The sequence below is a fragment of the Topomyia yanbarensis genome, chromosome 2, assembly GCF_030247195.1.
Source record: "Topomyia yanbarensis strain Yona2022 chromosome 2, ASM3024719v1, whole genome shotgun sequence".
In the NCBI taxonomy this organism is placed as follows: domain Eukaryota; kingdom Metazoa; phylum Arthropoda; class Insecta; order Diptera; family Culicidae; genus Topomyia; species Topomyia yanbarensis.
Window position 1 is genome coordinate 423,237,582 of NC_080671.1, and position 15,524 is coordinate 423,253,105.

Genomic DNA, 15,524 nt, shown 5'->3' on the forward strand with positions numbered 1-15,524 from the left:
CGCTTTATCCAATTGAGCTATTTCCGCTATCGAGCAAAGAACACAATTTTCTTCATATTATTGTGAGCTCATCCCACCATCGTGAGCTGGGCAAATCGGAATTAGCTAGTACCGATAATTATGAGTGGCATAATGAATAACCATGACCATAGGAGAATAAAAACATACCATATCGCATATGGTTGAAACTACCATACAGGATGTGAACTTGTTCAAATATATTTGATTAATTTGAGTTGTTAATTTTATGTCCAACAAAGACAAGTTATCATCAGGTAGTACAGTAGTTAGTACCTTAGATTGTACCATTATTTTGCCTAATTAATTCATAAATTTTTTTGTGCGTTTGCCATAACAAAAATTATTTGCTCAACATTATGATCATTTATTTTAGCAACTCCGCAACCATTTGACATAGTACGAACAATAAACCTGTGTTGTGGGATATAGTAACCATTGGAGGTGTTGCTTATATAATGTTCCTACAATATAAACTTAGATTTTACTCAATGAGTATAACAATAGTTCTACCATATCCCCAATAGTAACGACAAATTGAATGGTTGAACTATAGTAAAACATTATCCAGTACCATATGCGATATTGTACATGTTGATGGCCATGTTAATGGTTCGAATGTTAAACAAACAATATCTGATATGGATTCGCTAGTAAACAAAACAGTAAATAGACATTATGTGGGATTGTTGAAATATATTATAATCTTGATTATAATGCACAATGACATCCTATCGTGTAAATATTTAGAACATAAAGCTTATTATTTCTATCATTAACATAAGGTTGGCCGAAATATTTTTGCAAATTGAGTGAATTACGCATTACCTGGGATTGAACTATTATCTGATATTGTAGAGTACTTATGCAAAAGGTTGCAATAGAAATAATAAATTTATGTTCTAAATATTTACAAGAGAAGGGTTCCTAACACATTACAATATATTGCAACAATTTCACACAAGGTCTATTTACTGTATTGTTAATAAGCGAAACCATTTCAAATATTGTTTGTTTAACATTCGAACCATTAACATGACCATCAACATGTACAATATCACATATGGTTACATATCTGGATATTGTTCTTTTATAATTTAACCATTCAATGCGTCGTTACTATTGGGGATATTGTAGAACTATTGTTATATTCATTGAATAAAATCAAAGTCCAAATTGTAGGAACAATACAAAAGCATCAGCTCTAATGGTTACTATATCCCATAATATAAGTTTATCGTTTGGACTATGTGACAAATGGTTCTTAACTATGCGGGCTACCCGAACTGAAAGTAATATCGAAATTGATCGTAGAAAACTTTGGATTTACAACAGTTTTATTTGTTAGCAACAACTTTTCTTGTAACATCAATGTACTTATGATGCAGCCCTTCATGCCTCCAAAATCTACAACGGAAAAACAATGTAAATCGATGTTTTTGATTTCAGAATGTATGGGAGAAGATCAATTTTTTCATTGTTACATCCCTTAACGACCCCCCTTTTTCCATGTAAAAATCGGGTTTACAATTAAATTGGATGTAGAAACAACAAATGTGATTATATTTCCATTGTAAATTTTCCAGAATAACAGTGTTTTTCGTTTTAATGTAACAATAAAAAATGCTGTAATACTGTTGTGCATTTCTATTCGGATGTGGCCCTAATTTTCATAACTTTCCCTACCCAGTAATCTCTAGCTAATCGATGTCGTAACAATGTAAAAAGTAGGAACTTAACAGTTATGTGTCCAACAAAAAAAACACCTTTAACAGGCCAACGAGGGTACCCGGGTACCCACAAATTGAAATGCTCATAACTATGGATTCCTTTAACCGATTTAGACACTTTTAGATATTTTGGATTCAGGAACTCGTCCACTTTTGGATTCTTTACAATAGAACCGGAATAATGGATATTTTTTGTGGTAATCCGGATTTTCCGAAGTAATGTTCCCGTACTAGGATATGATTTGTAAATTGTACTAGCAATATGAGTATCAAAACTCTTCAAATTATCTCGGAAGTCTGTTTTTTATTGTTACGGGACCCTATGGCAATTTGAAAAATGGAATTGGAATGGCCACTCACGGCCCCACGGGAACCTGCTCCGGAATGTCCGTTCCGGGGTCAAATCCCCAAATGGTTCCAAAACCACGAGATACAGCTTACTGATGCAATTCCAAGAATTTTGATACCCATATTGCTAGTATTCCATTGAAGTTCGCAAATAGTACCCCAGCACTGGAACCTGCTTCCAGAAACCCGGATTTCCGGGAACCGAATGAAGTTACCCGATTCACTTTTACCAAGTCCAAAAGTGGATGAGTTCCTGAATCCAAAACGGCCAAAAGTATCGAAATCGGTTGGATATTACCTTAGTTACGGGCATTTTAGTTTTGTGGGTACCCGGGTACCCACGTCGGCCTGTTACGTAGTAAAAAAATTCAGGAGCCCCTCCTCACTCCCACCCTTACTATATCAACAATATTATTAACCCAAAAGCTTGACTTAGTGAAGTTCTAAGATGTCACAAAGTTTCAATTTCCAGCTATGGATAAAACACAGGAATTTAATTAATTGAAACTTAAAAAGGTACCCGGGTACCGCGTCGGACACACAACGGTTAAAGTTTGCCAATAAATGCATGATTTGGCAAACGATCTGCTCATGTGGCAAACGGAGTGCGCCATTCGTGACAACCGGGACTGTAAACGGGGAAATCTACCTAAAAAGTGTATAGAAGCGTTTACTTTCTCTTTTGAAGCAACACGAGGGCCCTACGATCTTCTGGTCGGAACTGGCTTTGTGCCACTCTATTCAAATGTTGTCCTGGAGTGGTATAAAGCCAACGGGGCCACTTTCGTACCCAAGGACATGAACGCACAGGAACTAAGGCACATTGAAAAATACCGGGCAATTATGAAGCAGGCACTGCGGGAGCATCCTAAGAAGGGCAAATCTGAGGAAGACATGAAGTAAAAGTGGATTTCCGTACAGAAGAAACTGCAGCCAGATGTTGAGTGGAGTTAAGCGTAAGGTGCGAGTGTACGGTTACGGCATTGGAGTTGAATAAATATGCCAAAAGCTTACTAATGGGTTAGGGGTGACCGGGGCTGGTTGGCCGAGTGTCCTTTATGAAAAGGCTATATGCGCAGTAGCGACATCTATAGTGATTTTGGTGGGGTATTAGGTGACGCATGCTCCGACGCCATTTCAGGTGATTTGGTGGTGTCGTTTGTACAGGAGCTGGTTTCTTCTTTTTCTGATGCTGATGAGTAAATTTCTCTTTCTAAAAAGTAATATGTGTAACGCGAATCAATTTACGTCCGATTTCCAAAAACTTGGTACCGCTGGAAAGGGTACTCAAAACCCAACAACATAGTATAACGGTTACCAGTGTAACCTTCAGAGATGGGAATTATCATTCATTCGCATGATTCTTGGCGAATCCGTGCATTGCTTTGACAGCAGCCAGTCGTTCATTCACGATCCGACTAAAACTCTTCAAATGAACACAACTGAACGTAGAGATGAACTTCCGAAAAAGTGAGCCAGGTAAAAGAATGACACGTACTATATTGAATGAAGAAGATTGTGGTTCTTTATTCGCGGATTGAATCGGAAGATTGAATTGTAAGTTATTTCTGGGAAAATGCATGCTTGTAATGACATATATGAAAATTGTATAATTAACAATTTTGTATTTTTCAAACAATTCATGTTACGGCTGCGCGGTTAGGCTTTCTCGTTTGGTGGTGCTGGTAAATTAATTACTGCATAGACAGCAGGGTGCATTTTAAAAATGTTCCTTTTGAAATTTTCGAGCATTAGCGGTGCTTGCTTATATTCGCAATTCTCATCTGCTTTACAGTGGAATTTTCTGCCCTCCTCCTGGATAACTTGCAACAGGATCTTTTTCTGGGTACAGCGTCGTTTCATTCTAATTTTTTTTTCACCAGCACATTGCAAATTACTTACTTGACAATTAGAGATCACCAAGTGAAAATTTCAAAGGTCTATAAACAAGAACGACAAGTTTTTTTTTCATTAGAACGATCTTGTGAATGTTTTGAAATGAATCTTTGTGAATGAAAGAATGCATTCAATTGCGATCCTTTCTGCTTTCATTCAAAACACTATATATGTGATGGAGAATGAATCATTGGGTGAACACTAACATTGCCGTGCGCTGTCAATTTTTCCAGTTTTTTGTTTTGTTTCTCGCTTTCGCACGAACGCGTAACTCTACACAAGAAGGGTTACCGGGATCGGGTTTCACAGTAGGAGCATGTTAGTGGATGATTTCAAATTGATTGTTTCGTGAAATGATTTTTCCCATGCCTGGATATTTGTTTTTTGTAAATCGTGATTGTTTTCGAAAATATGCATTGGGGTAGGTTGGCCGAGTTTTGTGCGTTGTAAATTTAGCATAGAGTAATGTGCACTTTGATATTTGTGAAATGCAGACCTTTCTCAGAGCGAAATTTGATATGATATGCTAATATTGATGGCAATAAGGAAAAATATGCACACCGAACAATATTCGAGCTGGTTTCAGAGTCTCTGGCGTCTGCCGCTTCAATCCTGAATTTTTTCCTCCTGAGGCGTTTCTAGCAGGTTTTGTCACAGATCGAGCCAACCCCGAACAAAACTCGTCCATTAGTATAGAATCTGCTGCAGATGTAAACCTCCCAGAAGATGTCAGACATTTCATCTGATTCGAAGAAGCGACAAGGTCGTGAACGATCGACTCCAATGTTGACCGATTCCCCAATCAAAGCAGCATTGGAGGAGGAAAAAAAATGAAAGAAAATGTAAGCGTTCGCTGACGGAGGAAAAAAAGCAGCGAGAGCTGATAAAAAGTTAACTAAAGCTACCGAAACTCAGTCTACAAAGGTTAAAAAGACTAAAAAGTGAAGAGTGGATTTTATTTTCTTTACGTATATTCGAAAAATGGTCAGGTGGTCCAAATTTGATAACGGTTCAAAATACCCTCGCTACATATTTTTATTAATTTTTTGAAGTTTGTATAAATTCTATGAACAAAGCCAAAACTGATTTCAAGAAAATCTTTCGAAAAACAACGAAATTTCCCAGTCTATTTCAAACAGAGTCGTTCATATGGAGCACCTAATAAATTTATCGAATAATGAGAAGATAAATAAGTTCCACATGTATTTTTGTGCCTCATTTGTTGACGGTAGTCGAACGAACAGCATGTGGATGCCGTTCAGTGGTAGCTGTGGGAAAAAAAGGTTCTGGGTGTTCGTGGCCCATATATAGTTACGCGGGATGCTCTATTATGATGTTCAAAAACTAATATTAGTATTTCAGGGCGAGTTCGGTAACCAAATTACTTTGTGTGTAGCGTCGGTCGATGTTTTATCACTGAGAACTGACACACAAGTAAAGTTTTCAACTTGTGTAAGAAAATAAACAGTCGCTTTGAAATGACAACAGCAAGTAGCAACTTGCCACTGGTCGGCGCTTCGATCGGCCAGCAATCGCTATACGGGACTTGTGTGCAAACTTGGATACAATGGCGACGCACGCGTGCGAACCTGTATGCGATGGTAATTTTCAACGTATTTTCATTTAAATGTTTACACAGGTTTTTCGGGAAATTTTTTTTCTAGCTTATGTCTGTTCTCTGTGGTTTTATCCATCGATTTTTTACATTACACTATGAAGAATCTCAAATATTGACAAAACTGATGAATAAACTACACAATTCCCATTTTATACAATTGATCAAATATGCGATCAATGGAGTGATACCAATAAAACATAGGACACAGTTCCATCGGGAACGGTCTATTTAAAAAAAAAAAACATCTATTGAAACAGAGATTTTGACTTATAGTGTACCTTTATTAATATTAATAAATATTGACCAAATATCACAACGCAAAAGACTAATGCTCGTCAGCAAAGCTCTCCTCCTTAATTCGGTCGTACGTATTGTTAACCATTAGCGGATCGGGATTGATACCGTGTCCTTCAACCGCAACCAGCAGACCACCAACTTGATCCACTTGTAAAGGTTCATCGATCACCGGCTCTTCGTCGTTTTCGTCACTATCGTTGTCCCCGTCCCCATCATCATTCCATTTTGTTCTTTTTGTAGGAATGCCCTTTTCCCTCATGCTTCTTCGAAATCCACGACACTTTTTCTCAAGTAAGCCAACACGCCGATCTAGCATTTCCACCAAGTCTTTAATCTGTGTGACCGTCTGCCTCAGGGCATGTACTTCGTCCTCAAATCCGTACCCGTCGGAAGAGTGCTTTCGTCGTGCTGGTCCTTTCGACGTTTCAACTATTGGAGGTTGTTGAACGGTGAAATGTTCCTGCAGATGATCCGGTGGCGGGGCGTAACATAGTTCACTTTGTTGCCGAATAGGTGCCTGCAGTATAAATCGTGCCCATTGAACAAACGCGTCGCTGGTATTCGGCATAAGTCGATTGATATGGATTTTTTCTAGTCGTCTCACCAGGCTTGGCAGCTTCTGTTCAGTGCTTATTTCTCTGATGATCTTTTTCGAATGAACAGTTTCTTCCAAAGGACTAATAAGTAATTGCTGCTTAGCTATTTCATACGAGGGTCGTGAAACCACCTGGTTTGAGTAAATGTATAACTGAAGGACTATCGTTTTGTGAGCCCATCCCTGCAACCTAAATTCTTCGACATCCTTCACCTGGTACGTCCTCTTCGAGATGTGATCCTTGAAAGCGACGTATATCGGGAGATCTTCTTTAGTGGGGACCACCTTCCTGGACCAGGTGGGCTCATTCGGAGACGGAAATTCAATTGCTCGTTTGATATGAGGCTGTATTAACTCAAACAAGTACTGCAGAAACTCAGCCGGTGTGTCACTCCGGATTGTCCATGTACACAACTCTGGACCATGGGTTTGACCACGGTAGAGCAATTTATGTAACGCGAATCGATTTGTTTTATTCGCCTCTTCTGGGCCAATTGTCTCATCTAGAGCGATGTCGTCCTGCGAAACAGCGGACGAGTCCTTTCCTAGTGGCATGTTGGTTTCTTCCAACAGTGTCTCTACCTTTGGTTCTAAGTAAATATCATCGTCGAAGGACTGCGAGTCCTGATCTTGGTCAGTATCATCCATGGCGCTGTAATAATTTAAGAGCGTTTATTATATACTCCTAATCTAGTTGATTGAAAGTCTGTCTCATATATCTGTGGTATTTCAGCATTGAAAAACCGCAAAGTATTGGCAGTCTTGCCCTGTTTTCAATCAGCGGAACTAGGCGTAATTATAGGGTATGACTTCATTTGCGTGGATGATGCGAAAGTATTTCATACTTACTGTAGCCGTCCTTAGCTTTTCAGCTAACTTTTCCGTATAATATAACTTAGCAGATGTATTTTTTGCTGTGAAAACGAAAAATATGACGCTTATTTTGTGGTTTTGAATCGTCAACCGCAGAACGTCAAATCGCGACTGGCGGCGCATGATTTTTAACTCGACCGGGGCGGCACCGATAGCAAGTTTCACTCGTTTGTTGTAACAATCGTCAGTTTCATAACCCTCTAGTAAACAGAAAACCTAAAGTACGAAAATGATAAAAATAGAAAACATGCAAAAAGCGTTTTGACAGTTCTCGATTCATGTAACCGAATTTCGCTTGCGTTTTCTGTTTCCAATTTATTTATTACTGATCCAGAAATACGGTGGAAAAAATACTTGAAGCTATCGTTAAATGTGAAGAATGAACCAAGTATGCCGATCTACCTGGCGACCACGGCAAGCTGCCGGAATTAATATATTTAAGAGTCTTTTGAGGCGATCAGTTTCGTCTTCGCTGACGAAGTATGCTTCCACAGTGCAACACGCTAGTGGTAAGTCTTTTTTTGCCGTATCTTGGTCTGCAATTGTTGAACATTTCGTCTGAAGAAAAGTGAATCAGATGCTGTAGTTTATCGTTCTTGGGCTCAAGCAGTGACTTTTTCACGAGAATTAACCTTCCCGAAGAAGCCTCAAAATCTACGACTTCGACAAGCACCTGATTCAGGCTTCAGAAGCTCTATGACGATTTTGCAACGTCTTGAACTAAGCAACTTCCGGAAGATTATGCTTGTTAGACGATTTATTTCGAATTTCCTTATATTTTATTCCAGATAATGGCCACACTTTCGAGACGATGCTCGCCAAACGACGAGCAGAAGCCCGCCGAAGCATTCTCGTCCAGGTTAGCTCGGAACGATCGTTCCCTGAGCTATGGTCGTACTGCTCCCAGTTCGGAACAATAGCCAATTCACAACACTATCGCATCAATGGTAGTGCATCCGGTTTCGGCGAGGACGAGTCCGACTGTCATTATGTGTTAGTAGAATTCAGTGCACCGGAGGCAGCGGATGCTGCCATGCATTCAGCAGTGTTCAACGAAGACAAACCGGGTGTACGAGCGAGATCGATTTTTCTTTGGTTTCGGGCGGCTTCCAAGAGTCGGTTCAATGCAAAAACGGCGAAAAGTCAGCATAGCATCATGGGCAATCTTAGTAGTATCGATGGTACACGAATAATGCAGGAAGAGGAACTAAAAGGATTGCTGCTGTCAGCAGAAAGCATCGAGGATCAAATTCAAATCTTGCATCGAACGACGGGCTTGAATGATTTGGGAAAAAGATTACGATTTTTGGCGGTTCGTCAGGTAGAATCGTCTTTACAGGGAATATTCCCACAAGCAATGGCTCATCCGTTCGGTTCTTCGGTTAACGGATACGGGAAGATGGGTTGCGATCTGGACTTAATTTTGGACCTTGATTCGGAAGCTGTTTTGAAACAGAATGGTGATTCTCGTTTAATTTATCACACGAAAGCTACCAACATCAACGAACGGTCACAGGTGCGAACTTTTTAGGATATCTGATTATTTCTGAAATTATCATATTTACCTTTAACACAGGTCCAACGCCAGTTAGAATCAATCGGTGACGTACTACAACTGTTCCTACCGGGTGTCAACAGCGTGCGTCGGATACTGAAGGCACGCGTTCCCATCATTAAATATCACCATGAACATCTGGACCTGGAAATAGATCTAACGATGAACAACATGACCGGAGTTTACATGTCAGAACTGCTTTATCTTTTTGCGCAAATCGACAGCCGAGTTCGGCCGCTCACTTGCTGCGTGCGAAAGTGGGCTCAGTCGGTTGGTCTAACCAATCAAGCCCCCGGTTATTGGATAACAAACTTTTCGCTCACCATGCTGGTGATGTATTTTCTGCAACAACTGAGCGAACCCATTCTACCTCCCATCAACAAGCTGATGCAAAATGCGACCAAAGCCGACCTCCGTTTCACTGCCGATCAGATCAGTTGTGCCTTTCTCCGCGACGTCAGTAAACTTGATTTCAAAAGCAAGAACACCTCTACCGTGGAAGAATTACTGCTGAAATTCTTTCAGTTCTATTCCAGTTTCGATTTCAATCAGCGAGCGATCAGCTTGAATATCGGATCGTCAATTCTTAAGCCAGACCACAGTCCAATGTATATCGTAAACCCACTAGAAACCGTTCTGAATGTGAGCAAGAATGTAAATCTCGAAGAAACGGAACTGTTTCGAATACAAGTACGAAATGCTCTTTGGCTGCTGGATACTCACGACAGATCGACCACGACTAGTGGAGACGATTGGGGTCTGGTGAGCTTGTTTGGCAATGGTAAAGCCAAAGATAGGATTACTCCGCAGATGTTTTTCACCAAGCGATTGGTGAATGTAAAGGATATCTTCGACGGAGCCGTAGCAGAGGGTGAGACAGAGTATAAAAATCAATTCGTAAAAAATCGGATAGCGAGCATTCAGAAAGCGACACGGGATGAAATTAGCAAACTTGCTAAAAAATCACTTAATGAAGCTACTGAGACGCCCAGTGGGTCTAGCAATGGAGTCAAGCTAAAAAGAAAAGCGAAACGACGGTGATAATAGGGGCGGGTCGAGGCTTTGGTCTCGGGAGGGATTTGTTTCAGATGTGGTAGGACAAGTATTGCCAATACACAGCTTCGAAGTTATGTCTAATGAATTTGTGCACCGTAGGAAAATATTACAATCTCCTAGGATGTGCTACGGTTTCGCAAAGCTAGTTGAAAAGCTTCACGAGGGCACTTGGAAATACAAAATAAAGATCGCTGAGAAATTCGACTTACCAGTGTCTTGCAAAAAAAAGTAACATTTTTAGCAAGTAGGTTTTACCAGGCTGGTGAAATGTATCGCAAAATGAAAGTTTTTTTTTTGTTTCGTACTGAGGTACGCGGACCATCTCAAAGTCGACGACCTCTTCCAGTTCTTCCATGATTGTTTTTTTCTATGATTTCTTTCAGGGTAAACATGTGGCCCGTCGTTGATCATCTCCGAAACCAGCTTCGATTTTTGATGACAAAGTATTCAACCTACTGGTACAGTAGACTAAGCAGAATGCGAAGAATGATCCCCGTAGTGAGTTATGGCTGTGGCGAGAGGTGTAAACGTCAACCCAGGGAAAAATGCTTACCGTGTCGTTATGGCCAGTATCAAGAGTCCAATGACACCATTCGAAATGTGCGTTGACAAACTGAAAATTATATTGGAGGATCTTCTCCCGAAGCACTACCCAACCGCATGGCAGCCTACACCGTACGTTGATGCAAAGGGTGGAAATACTGGTAACTATTTGCTCCTTAGAGTGGCAAAAGGGCTGAAAGCGAACAAAGCTGCCGGTCCGAAAAGTATCCCCAACGTGGCACTGAAGACCGCGATCCTGGCGTTTCCCGTCATGTTCAGGCTAGTTCTACAGAAATGCCTGGACGGTGGCTACTTCCTGGACAGATGGAAGATCCAGAAGCTGGTGCTGCTGCCAAAACCAGGGAAGTCACCAGGAGATCCAGCATCGTATCGGCCTATATACGCTTGGTGGATACTCTTGGTAAGCGTCTGGAAAGGGTCACCCTCAACAGGCTGACCAACTACGCTAAAGGTGAGAACGGGAAAAGGGATGTCGACGGTGGACGCCATCCGCACAGTCATCGCGAGGGCAATCGCTATTGCGCCGTGGTTTCGATCGACGTGAAGAACGTGTTCAACAGTGTCAGCTGGGTGGCAATCACAATAGCGCTACACTGAATGCGGGTTCCGGACTATCTGTGTTATTTTCAGAACCAAGTACCAGTCTACGCTACGATACGAACATGAGCAGAGGTCGATAAGGGTCACGGCGGGAGTACCTCAGGGCTCCATACTTGAGCCAACGCTCTGGAATATAATGTACAACGGAGTGTTAACAATGGAACTGTCCAAGGGAGTTGAGATCGTCGGCTTTGCAAATGACGTTGTCCTGACGGTAACCGGTAACCCTTGATGAGGTGGAGATGTTGACGGCAGAGACAATAGACATCATAGAAACCTGAATGGCTTACGTCAAATTGCAGCTGGGTCACTACAAGACGGAGGTAATGCTGGTCAGCGCATCGTGATCAGCGTCGGAGGATACTCAATCCCACCGATGCGTTCACTGAAGCACCTGGGTGTGACGGTCGACGATCGATTAAATTACAACAGCCATGTCGACTATGTATGTGAGAAGGCTGCAAGGACAACTAACGCATTGGCAAGCATCATGCCGAATCACGGAGGAGCAAGATGCAGCGAGTGTCTCATCCTCAATACTGAGGTATGGCGTACCGGTTTCGGCTGCTACGCTGAACTCAAAGCGGAACCGAACGAAGAGTGGAACAACTCTTGGAAGGAAAGGAAAGTGGACCCATCGACTCATCCCAAATGTGTCAGCTTGGGTGCATGCGAAGCATGGAGAGGTTAACTTCCATTTGATGCATTTTTTGTCCGGGTACGGAAGTACTTGCATCGGTTTGGAAATGCTTCGTCACCCCTTTGTCCGGAGCGTGCGAACGTGCAAGAGACACCGGCACACGTACACCCTTAATGGTTTGTATTCCCGTTTACGACAGCAAAATCAAATGGGCTTACTATTCGTTCGAATCGCTTTCAAACGAATCTCGCATTCGTCGTAAACAAGAATAAGGGTGGTAATCTTCGAATTCGCTGGGCTCGAAGAAGTTCGTAGGGGTATGCCTGATGTGACAGTTAACAATATCGCCGAAGAGATGTGCCACGACGAGCATACCTGGGACGCTGTTAACTGAATGGTTACGAGTGTACTCTCCGAGCTGCAAAGCATGGCGAACAAAGTAGAGCCATTGACTAGAAATTTTCCGTGGAATCACAAATCGGGTTTCGAGAGAAATTCCGCCGCCGGTGAACGCTCCGACGGTGTAGACTAGGTACACCGCCGGTGACCAGTTGAGAAGTACGCGTCGTAGCGCCGTGTTCGGGTCGTCGGGCGCTAGCGACTTCACCGGAATCACCAGACCGACCTCGACACCCTACTGGGTAGCTCGTGAGTAGGCTAGATTCACCGCCGGGGATTAGACCGAGTAGATAGCGTCGAATAGGTAGCAGTATGTTGTTGGGGCGACAGTGAACCGGAAGCTACGCTCCACCCGGAATCGCTGGATGGACCTCAGCACCTTCTGGCTGGCCCGTTGAGTAGGCTAGGTCCACCGCCAGGGATTAGATCGTGCAGATCGGGAAGCAACGGGGAGCTAATCGATATCGAGAGATAACTACCGTTCGGTTTCCTCGGGAACCTCTCTAGATCCATCGTCGGGGACTAGACCGAGTAGTTCGCGAACAAGATTTTAGTAAAGTCACTAGCTAAATGGTTCATCGGAGAAGTGGAGGGAAATGTAACGAGAGGGCAACTAAAGTGCGTAAAGGCGGCGCTAAATGGCACCGAACATTGGGCTCAACAAGTTGTGGTGCTAACCAAAGAAGAATCGGTATTGGCAGAACTGCCTTCGCCGGGGAACTCTCCGTCGGCGTAAGCTAGATTCACCGCCGGGGACAAATAGACTGAGAAAACCGCGACGAGACACCACCAGTCGTGGTTTGTCGGGGCACTAGCGAACCGGACGCCCTGCTCCACCGGAATTTCCGACATCTAGTTGATTGGCTCGGTTTCGTGAGAACTTCTCTCGTCGGAGAATTCTTCGTCGGAGTAGACTAAGTCTTTTGTCGGGGACTAAACCGAGTAGTTCGCGAACAAATTGGAAGCGCAACGAGTAAGTAGTGCAGAGCACAAACACTTTATATAACAGATTTGCGGAGAAAAAAAATAGTAAAGCTGAAAGTAAACTGGCATCACGGAAACTCCCATAATCTTTGCATGGCTTCCTCTTGTACTTCTCCTCTCAAAACCCTCATGCTCGTTTGGCTGCACTTCTTGATAGTCCGTTTGGCTGCAATTTTTGACACTTTGCTAGGTTGTGTATAAAATATCTGTAATGTAGAGTGATACGAGGAGGGAGCCAAAGGGCTCGGTAAATTAGACAGAGGTTTGCGCGCAGATTGTCTTCGTAGTGGAAGAGCACTAAGTCTCGACCCAGAGCTAGCTTTCCGGCTGCCATGCAGAAATTGAAAGTCTGTGTGGATGGTGGAGAAATGGTGATGCGTCGAGGAGTGGTGCTGTGGAGCGGCAAGCACTAAATCTTCTGTACGACACAGTGCTAAAAGTCGTACTTAATTAAATACTTTCACTACCGTTAAGTACCATAAAGTACATTAAGTACCGCCGCTTTTTTATTACTTACGTGACTTTAAATGTTCTTCATTCGTAACGTTATCGTGAAGGCTTTGTAATCGCCAAAATCAATGGAGTCTTCTTCTGCAGCATCTACGCACCTCCGTGGTGGACGACCGATCGATTCACAGAAATGCTGGATAAGTTGACAAGAGCTTCTCGATCGGAGACCAATCGTTATAGCCCATGCAATCCAAAGAACCTCGATATGTATAGGGACGCGTTGCAAAGTGCAACGACGATGGTAGTGACAAAAGCTGGTGCTGTTACCGAAGCCAGGCAATCCCCTGGAGATCTTACAGCATATAAGCCGATATGCCTGTCGGACACAGTCGGCAAGGTACTTAGGTACTAGTAATCCTTAAACAGGTTTACAACATACACAGAGGGAATGGACTATCCAATATGCAGTTCAGTTTCCGGAAAAGTAGATCTACTGTGGACGCCATACGAACGGTCGTGGAAACTATGTAGGTACGCAGAAGCAAAAGAAAAGAGGAAATCGTACTGCGGAATGGCTACACTGGACGAAAAAACGTCTTCAAAAGCGCTAGTTCGGCAGCAATCGCCAATTCACTGCACAGTCTGAGAGTTCCCGAGTACTTTTATAGGATTATGAGGAGCTACATCAAGAACTGGCAACTGATCTACGAAATTGACACCGGAAAAGAAGTGTAATGCTAACAGCAACCGTTCCACGGGGTTCCATACTCGGCCCAACTCTTTGAAATGCTATGTACGACGGAGTGCTTAAGGTGAGCCTCTTCAGGGTCGTGAAGATTGTCGATTTTACGGACGACGTGGTGCTTTTAGTGATCGGCGAATCATTAGAGGAAGTAGAAGTACTTGCAACGAAGGTGATAGATATTGTGGAAGACTGGATGCGCGAGAGGAAGCTGACGTTAGCTCACCACAAAACCGAGATGGTTTTGATAAGCAACCGAAAGGCAGTGCAGAAGACAAGAATTTTGGTCAGAGAGTGTATCATCAACTCAAAGCGTGAAGTTGGACAACTGGGAGTGATGATAGACAACCGGCTAAGCCTTAATAGCCACATCAACCACGCATGCGGGAGGGCCGTAACAGTGATCTGAGCACTATCTTGGATCATGCCCAATAACTCGGCGATCATCAGCAGTAAAAAACGACTACTGGCAAGTGTCTCCGCATCGGTGCTCAGGTGCGCAGGACCTACTTGGGCGACGGCAGTGAAGACTAAGAGGAACACATCTTGACTGAACAGCACGTTCCGGTTGATGGCCCTGCAGGTGTCTAGCGCGTATCGAACTATCTCGTTAGAGGCTGGAACGATTCCCATAAACCTTCACTGGTAGAAGAGTGTTTTAGGGATCGAGTCAAGTAGACGAGCCCGACACCTTAAGCAAGTGGCAACATCAGTGGGATAACGCTGTAAACGGTCGAAGGACCCATCGACTAATCTTGTCCGGTCATGGCTGTTTCAAAAAGTATCTGAATAGGTTCGGTCACGCAAGTTGTGCATCGTGTGCGAAAGTTTGCAAGTTCTGCATCAGTCTGCGGAAGAGAGATAAAGGAGAACACCAGGCGCGACTGGAGTAGGCTAGATTCACCGCCGGGGACTAGACTGGGCGTACACATCGTCGACGGTAGGTCGCCGGGGCACTTAGGAACCGGAAGTCATCCTCCCCCGGAATCTCAGGACTGACCTCGGCACCTAACCGACCAGCATTGAGATAACGGTTTTGTGAGAACTTTCAACGCCGGAAAATTTTTCCGTTGGAGTAGGCCAGGCCCACCGCCGGGACTAGTTCGAGTAGATCGGGGAGTAGCACCGGCAAATGGTCGTCGGTGCGCCTGTGAACTGC

The 15,524-nt window shown here is 43.2% G+C and overlaps 2 protein-coding genes across 3 annotated transcripts; one reads left to right on the forward strand and one right to left on the reverse strand.

Annotated features, from left to right (window-relative positions):
* Positions 1–5,870: 5,870 nt before the first annotated feature.
* LOC131685270 (uncharacterized) lies at positions 5,871–7,481 on the reverse strand. 2 transcript variants are annotated; one of them, XM_058968873.1, is made up of 2 exons: positions 7,352–7,481; positions 5,871–7,154 (listed from the first exon to the last, which is right to left on the reverse strand). In XM_058968873.1, the coding sequence occupies exon 2, from the start codon at positions 7,148–7,150 to the stop codon at positions 5,936–5,938; it is 1,215 nt and encodes a 404-aa protein (XP_058824856.1). In that variant the 5' UTR covers positions 7,151–7,154; positions 7,352–7,481; the 3' UTR covers positions 5,871–5,935. The 2 variants fall into 2 exon arrangements, with proteins under 2 accessions (XP_058824856.1, XP_058824857.1); XM_058968874.1 differs by having other exon boundaries at positions 5,871–7,288; positions 7,352–7,474.
* A 167-nt stretch (positions 7,482–7,648) lies between these two features.
* LOC131685271 (poly(A) RNA polymerase, mitochondrial) lies at positions 7,649–10,118 on the forward strand. Its single transcript, XM_058968875.1, has 3 exons — positions 7,649–7,884; positions 8,164–8,891; positions 8,952–10,118. Exons 1-3 carry the CDS (start codon positions 7,755–7,757, stop codon positions 9,969–9,971), a joined length of 1,878 nt encoding a protein of 625 aa, XP_058824858.1. The 5' UTR covers positions 7,649–7,754; the 3' UTR covers positions 9,972–10,118.
* The last annotated feature ends 5,406 nt before the right edge of the window (positions 10,119–15,524 follow it).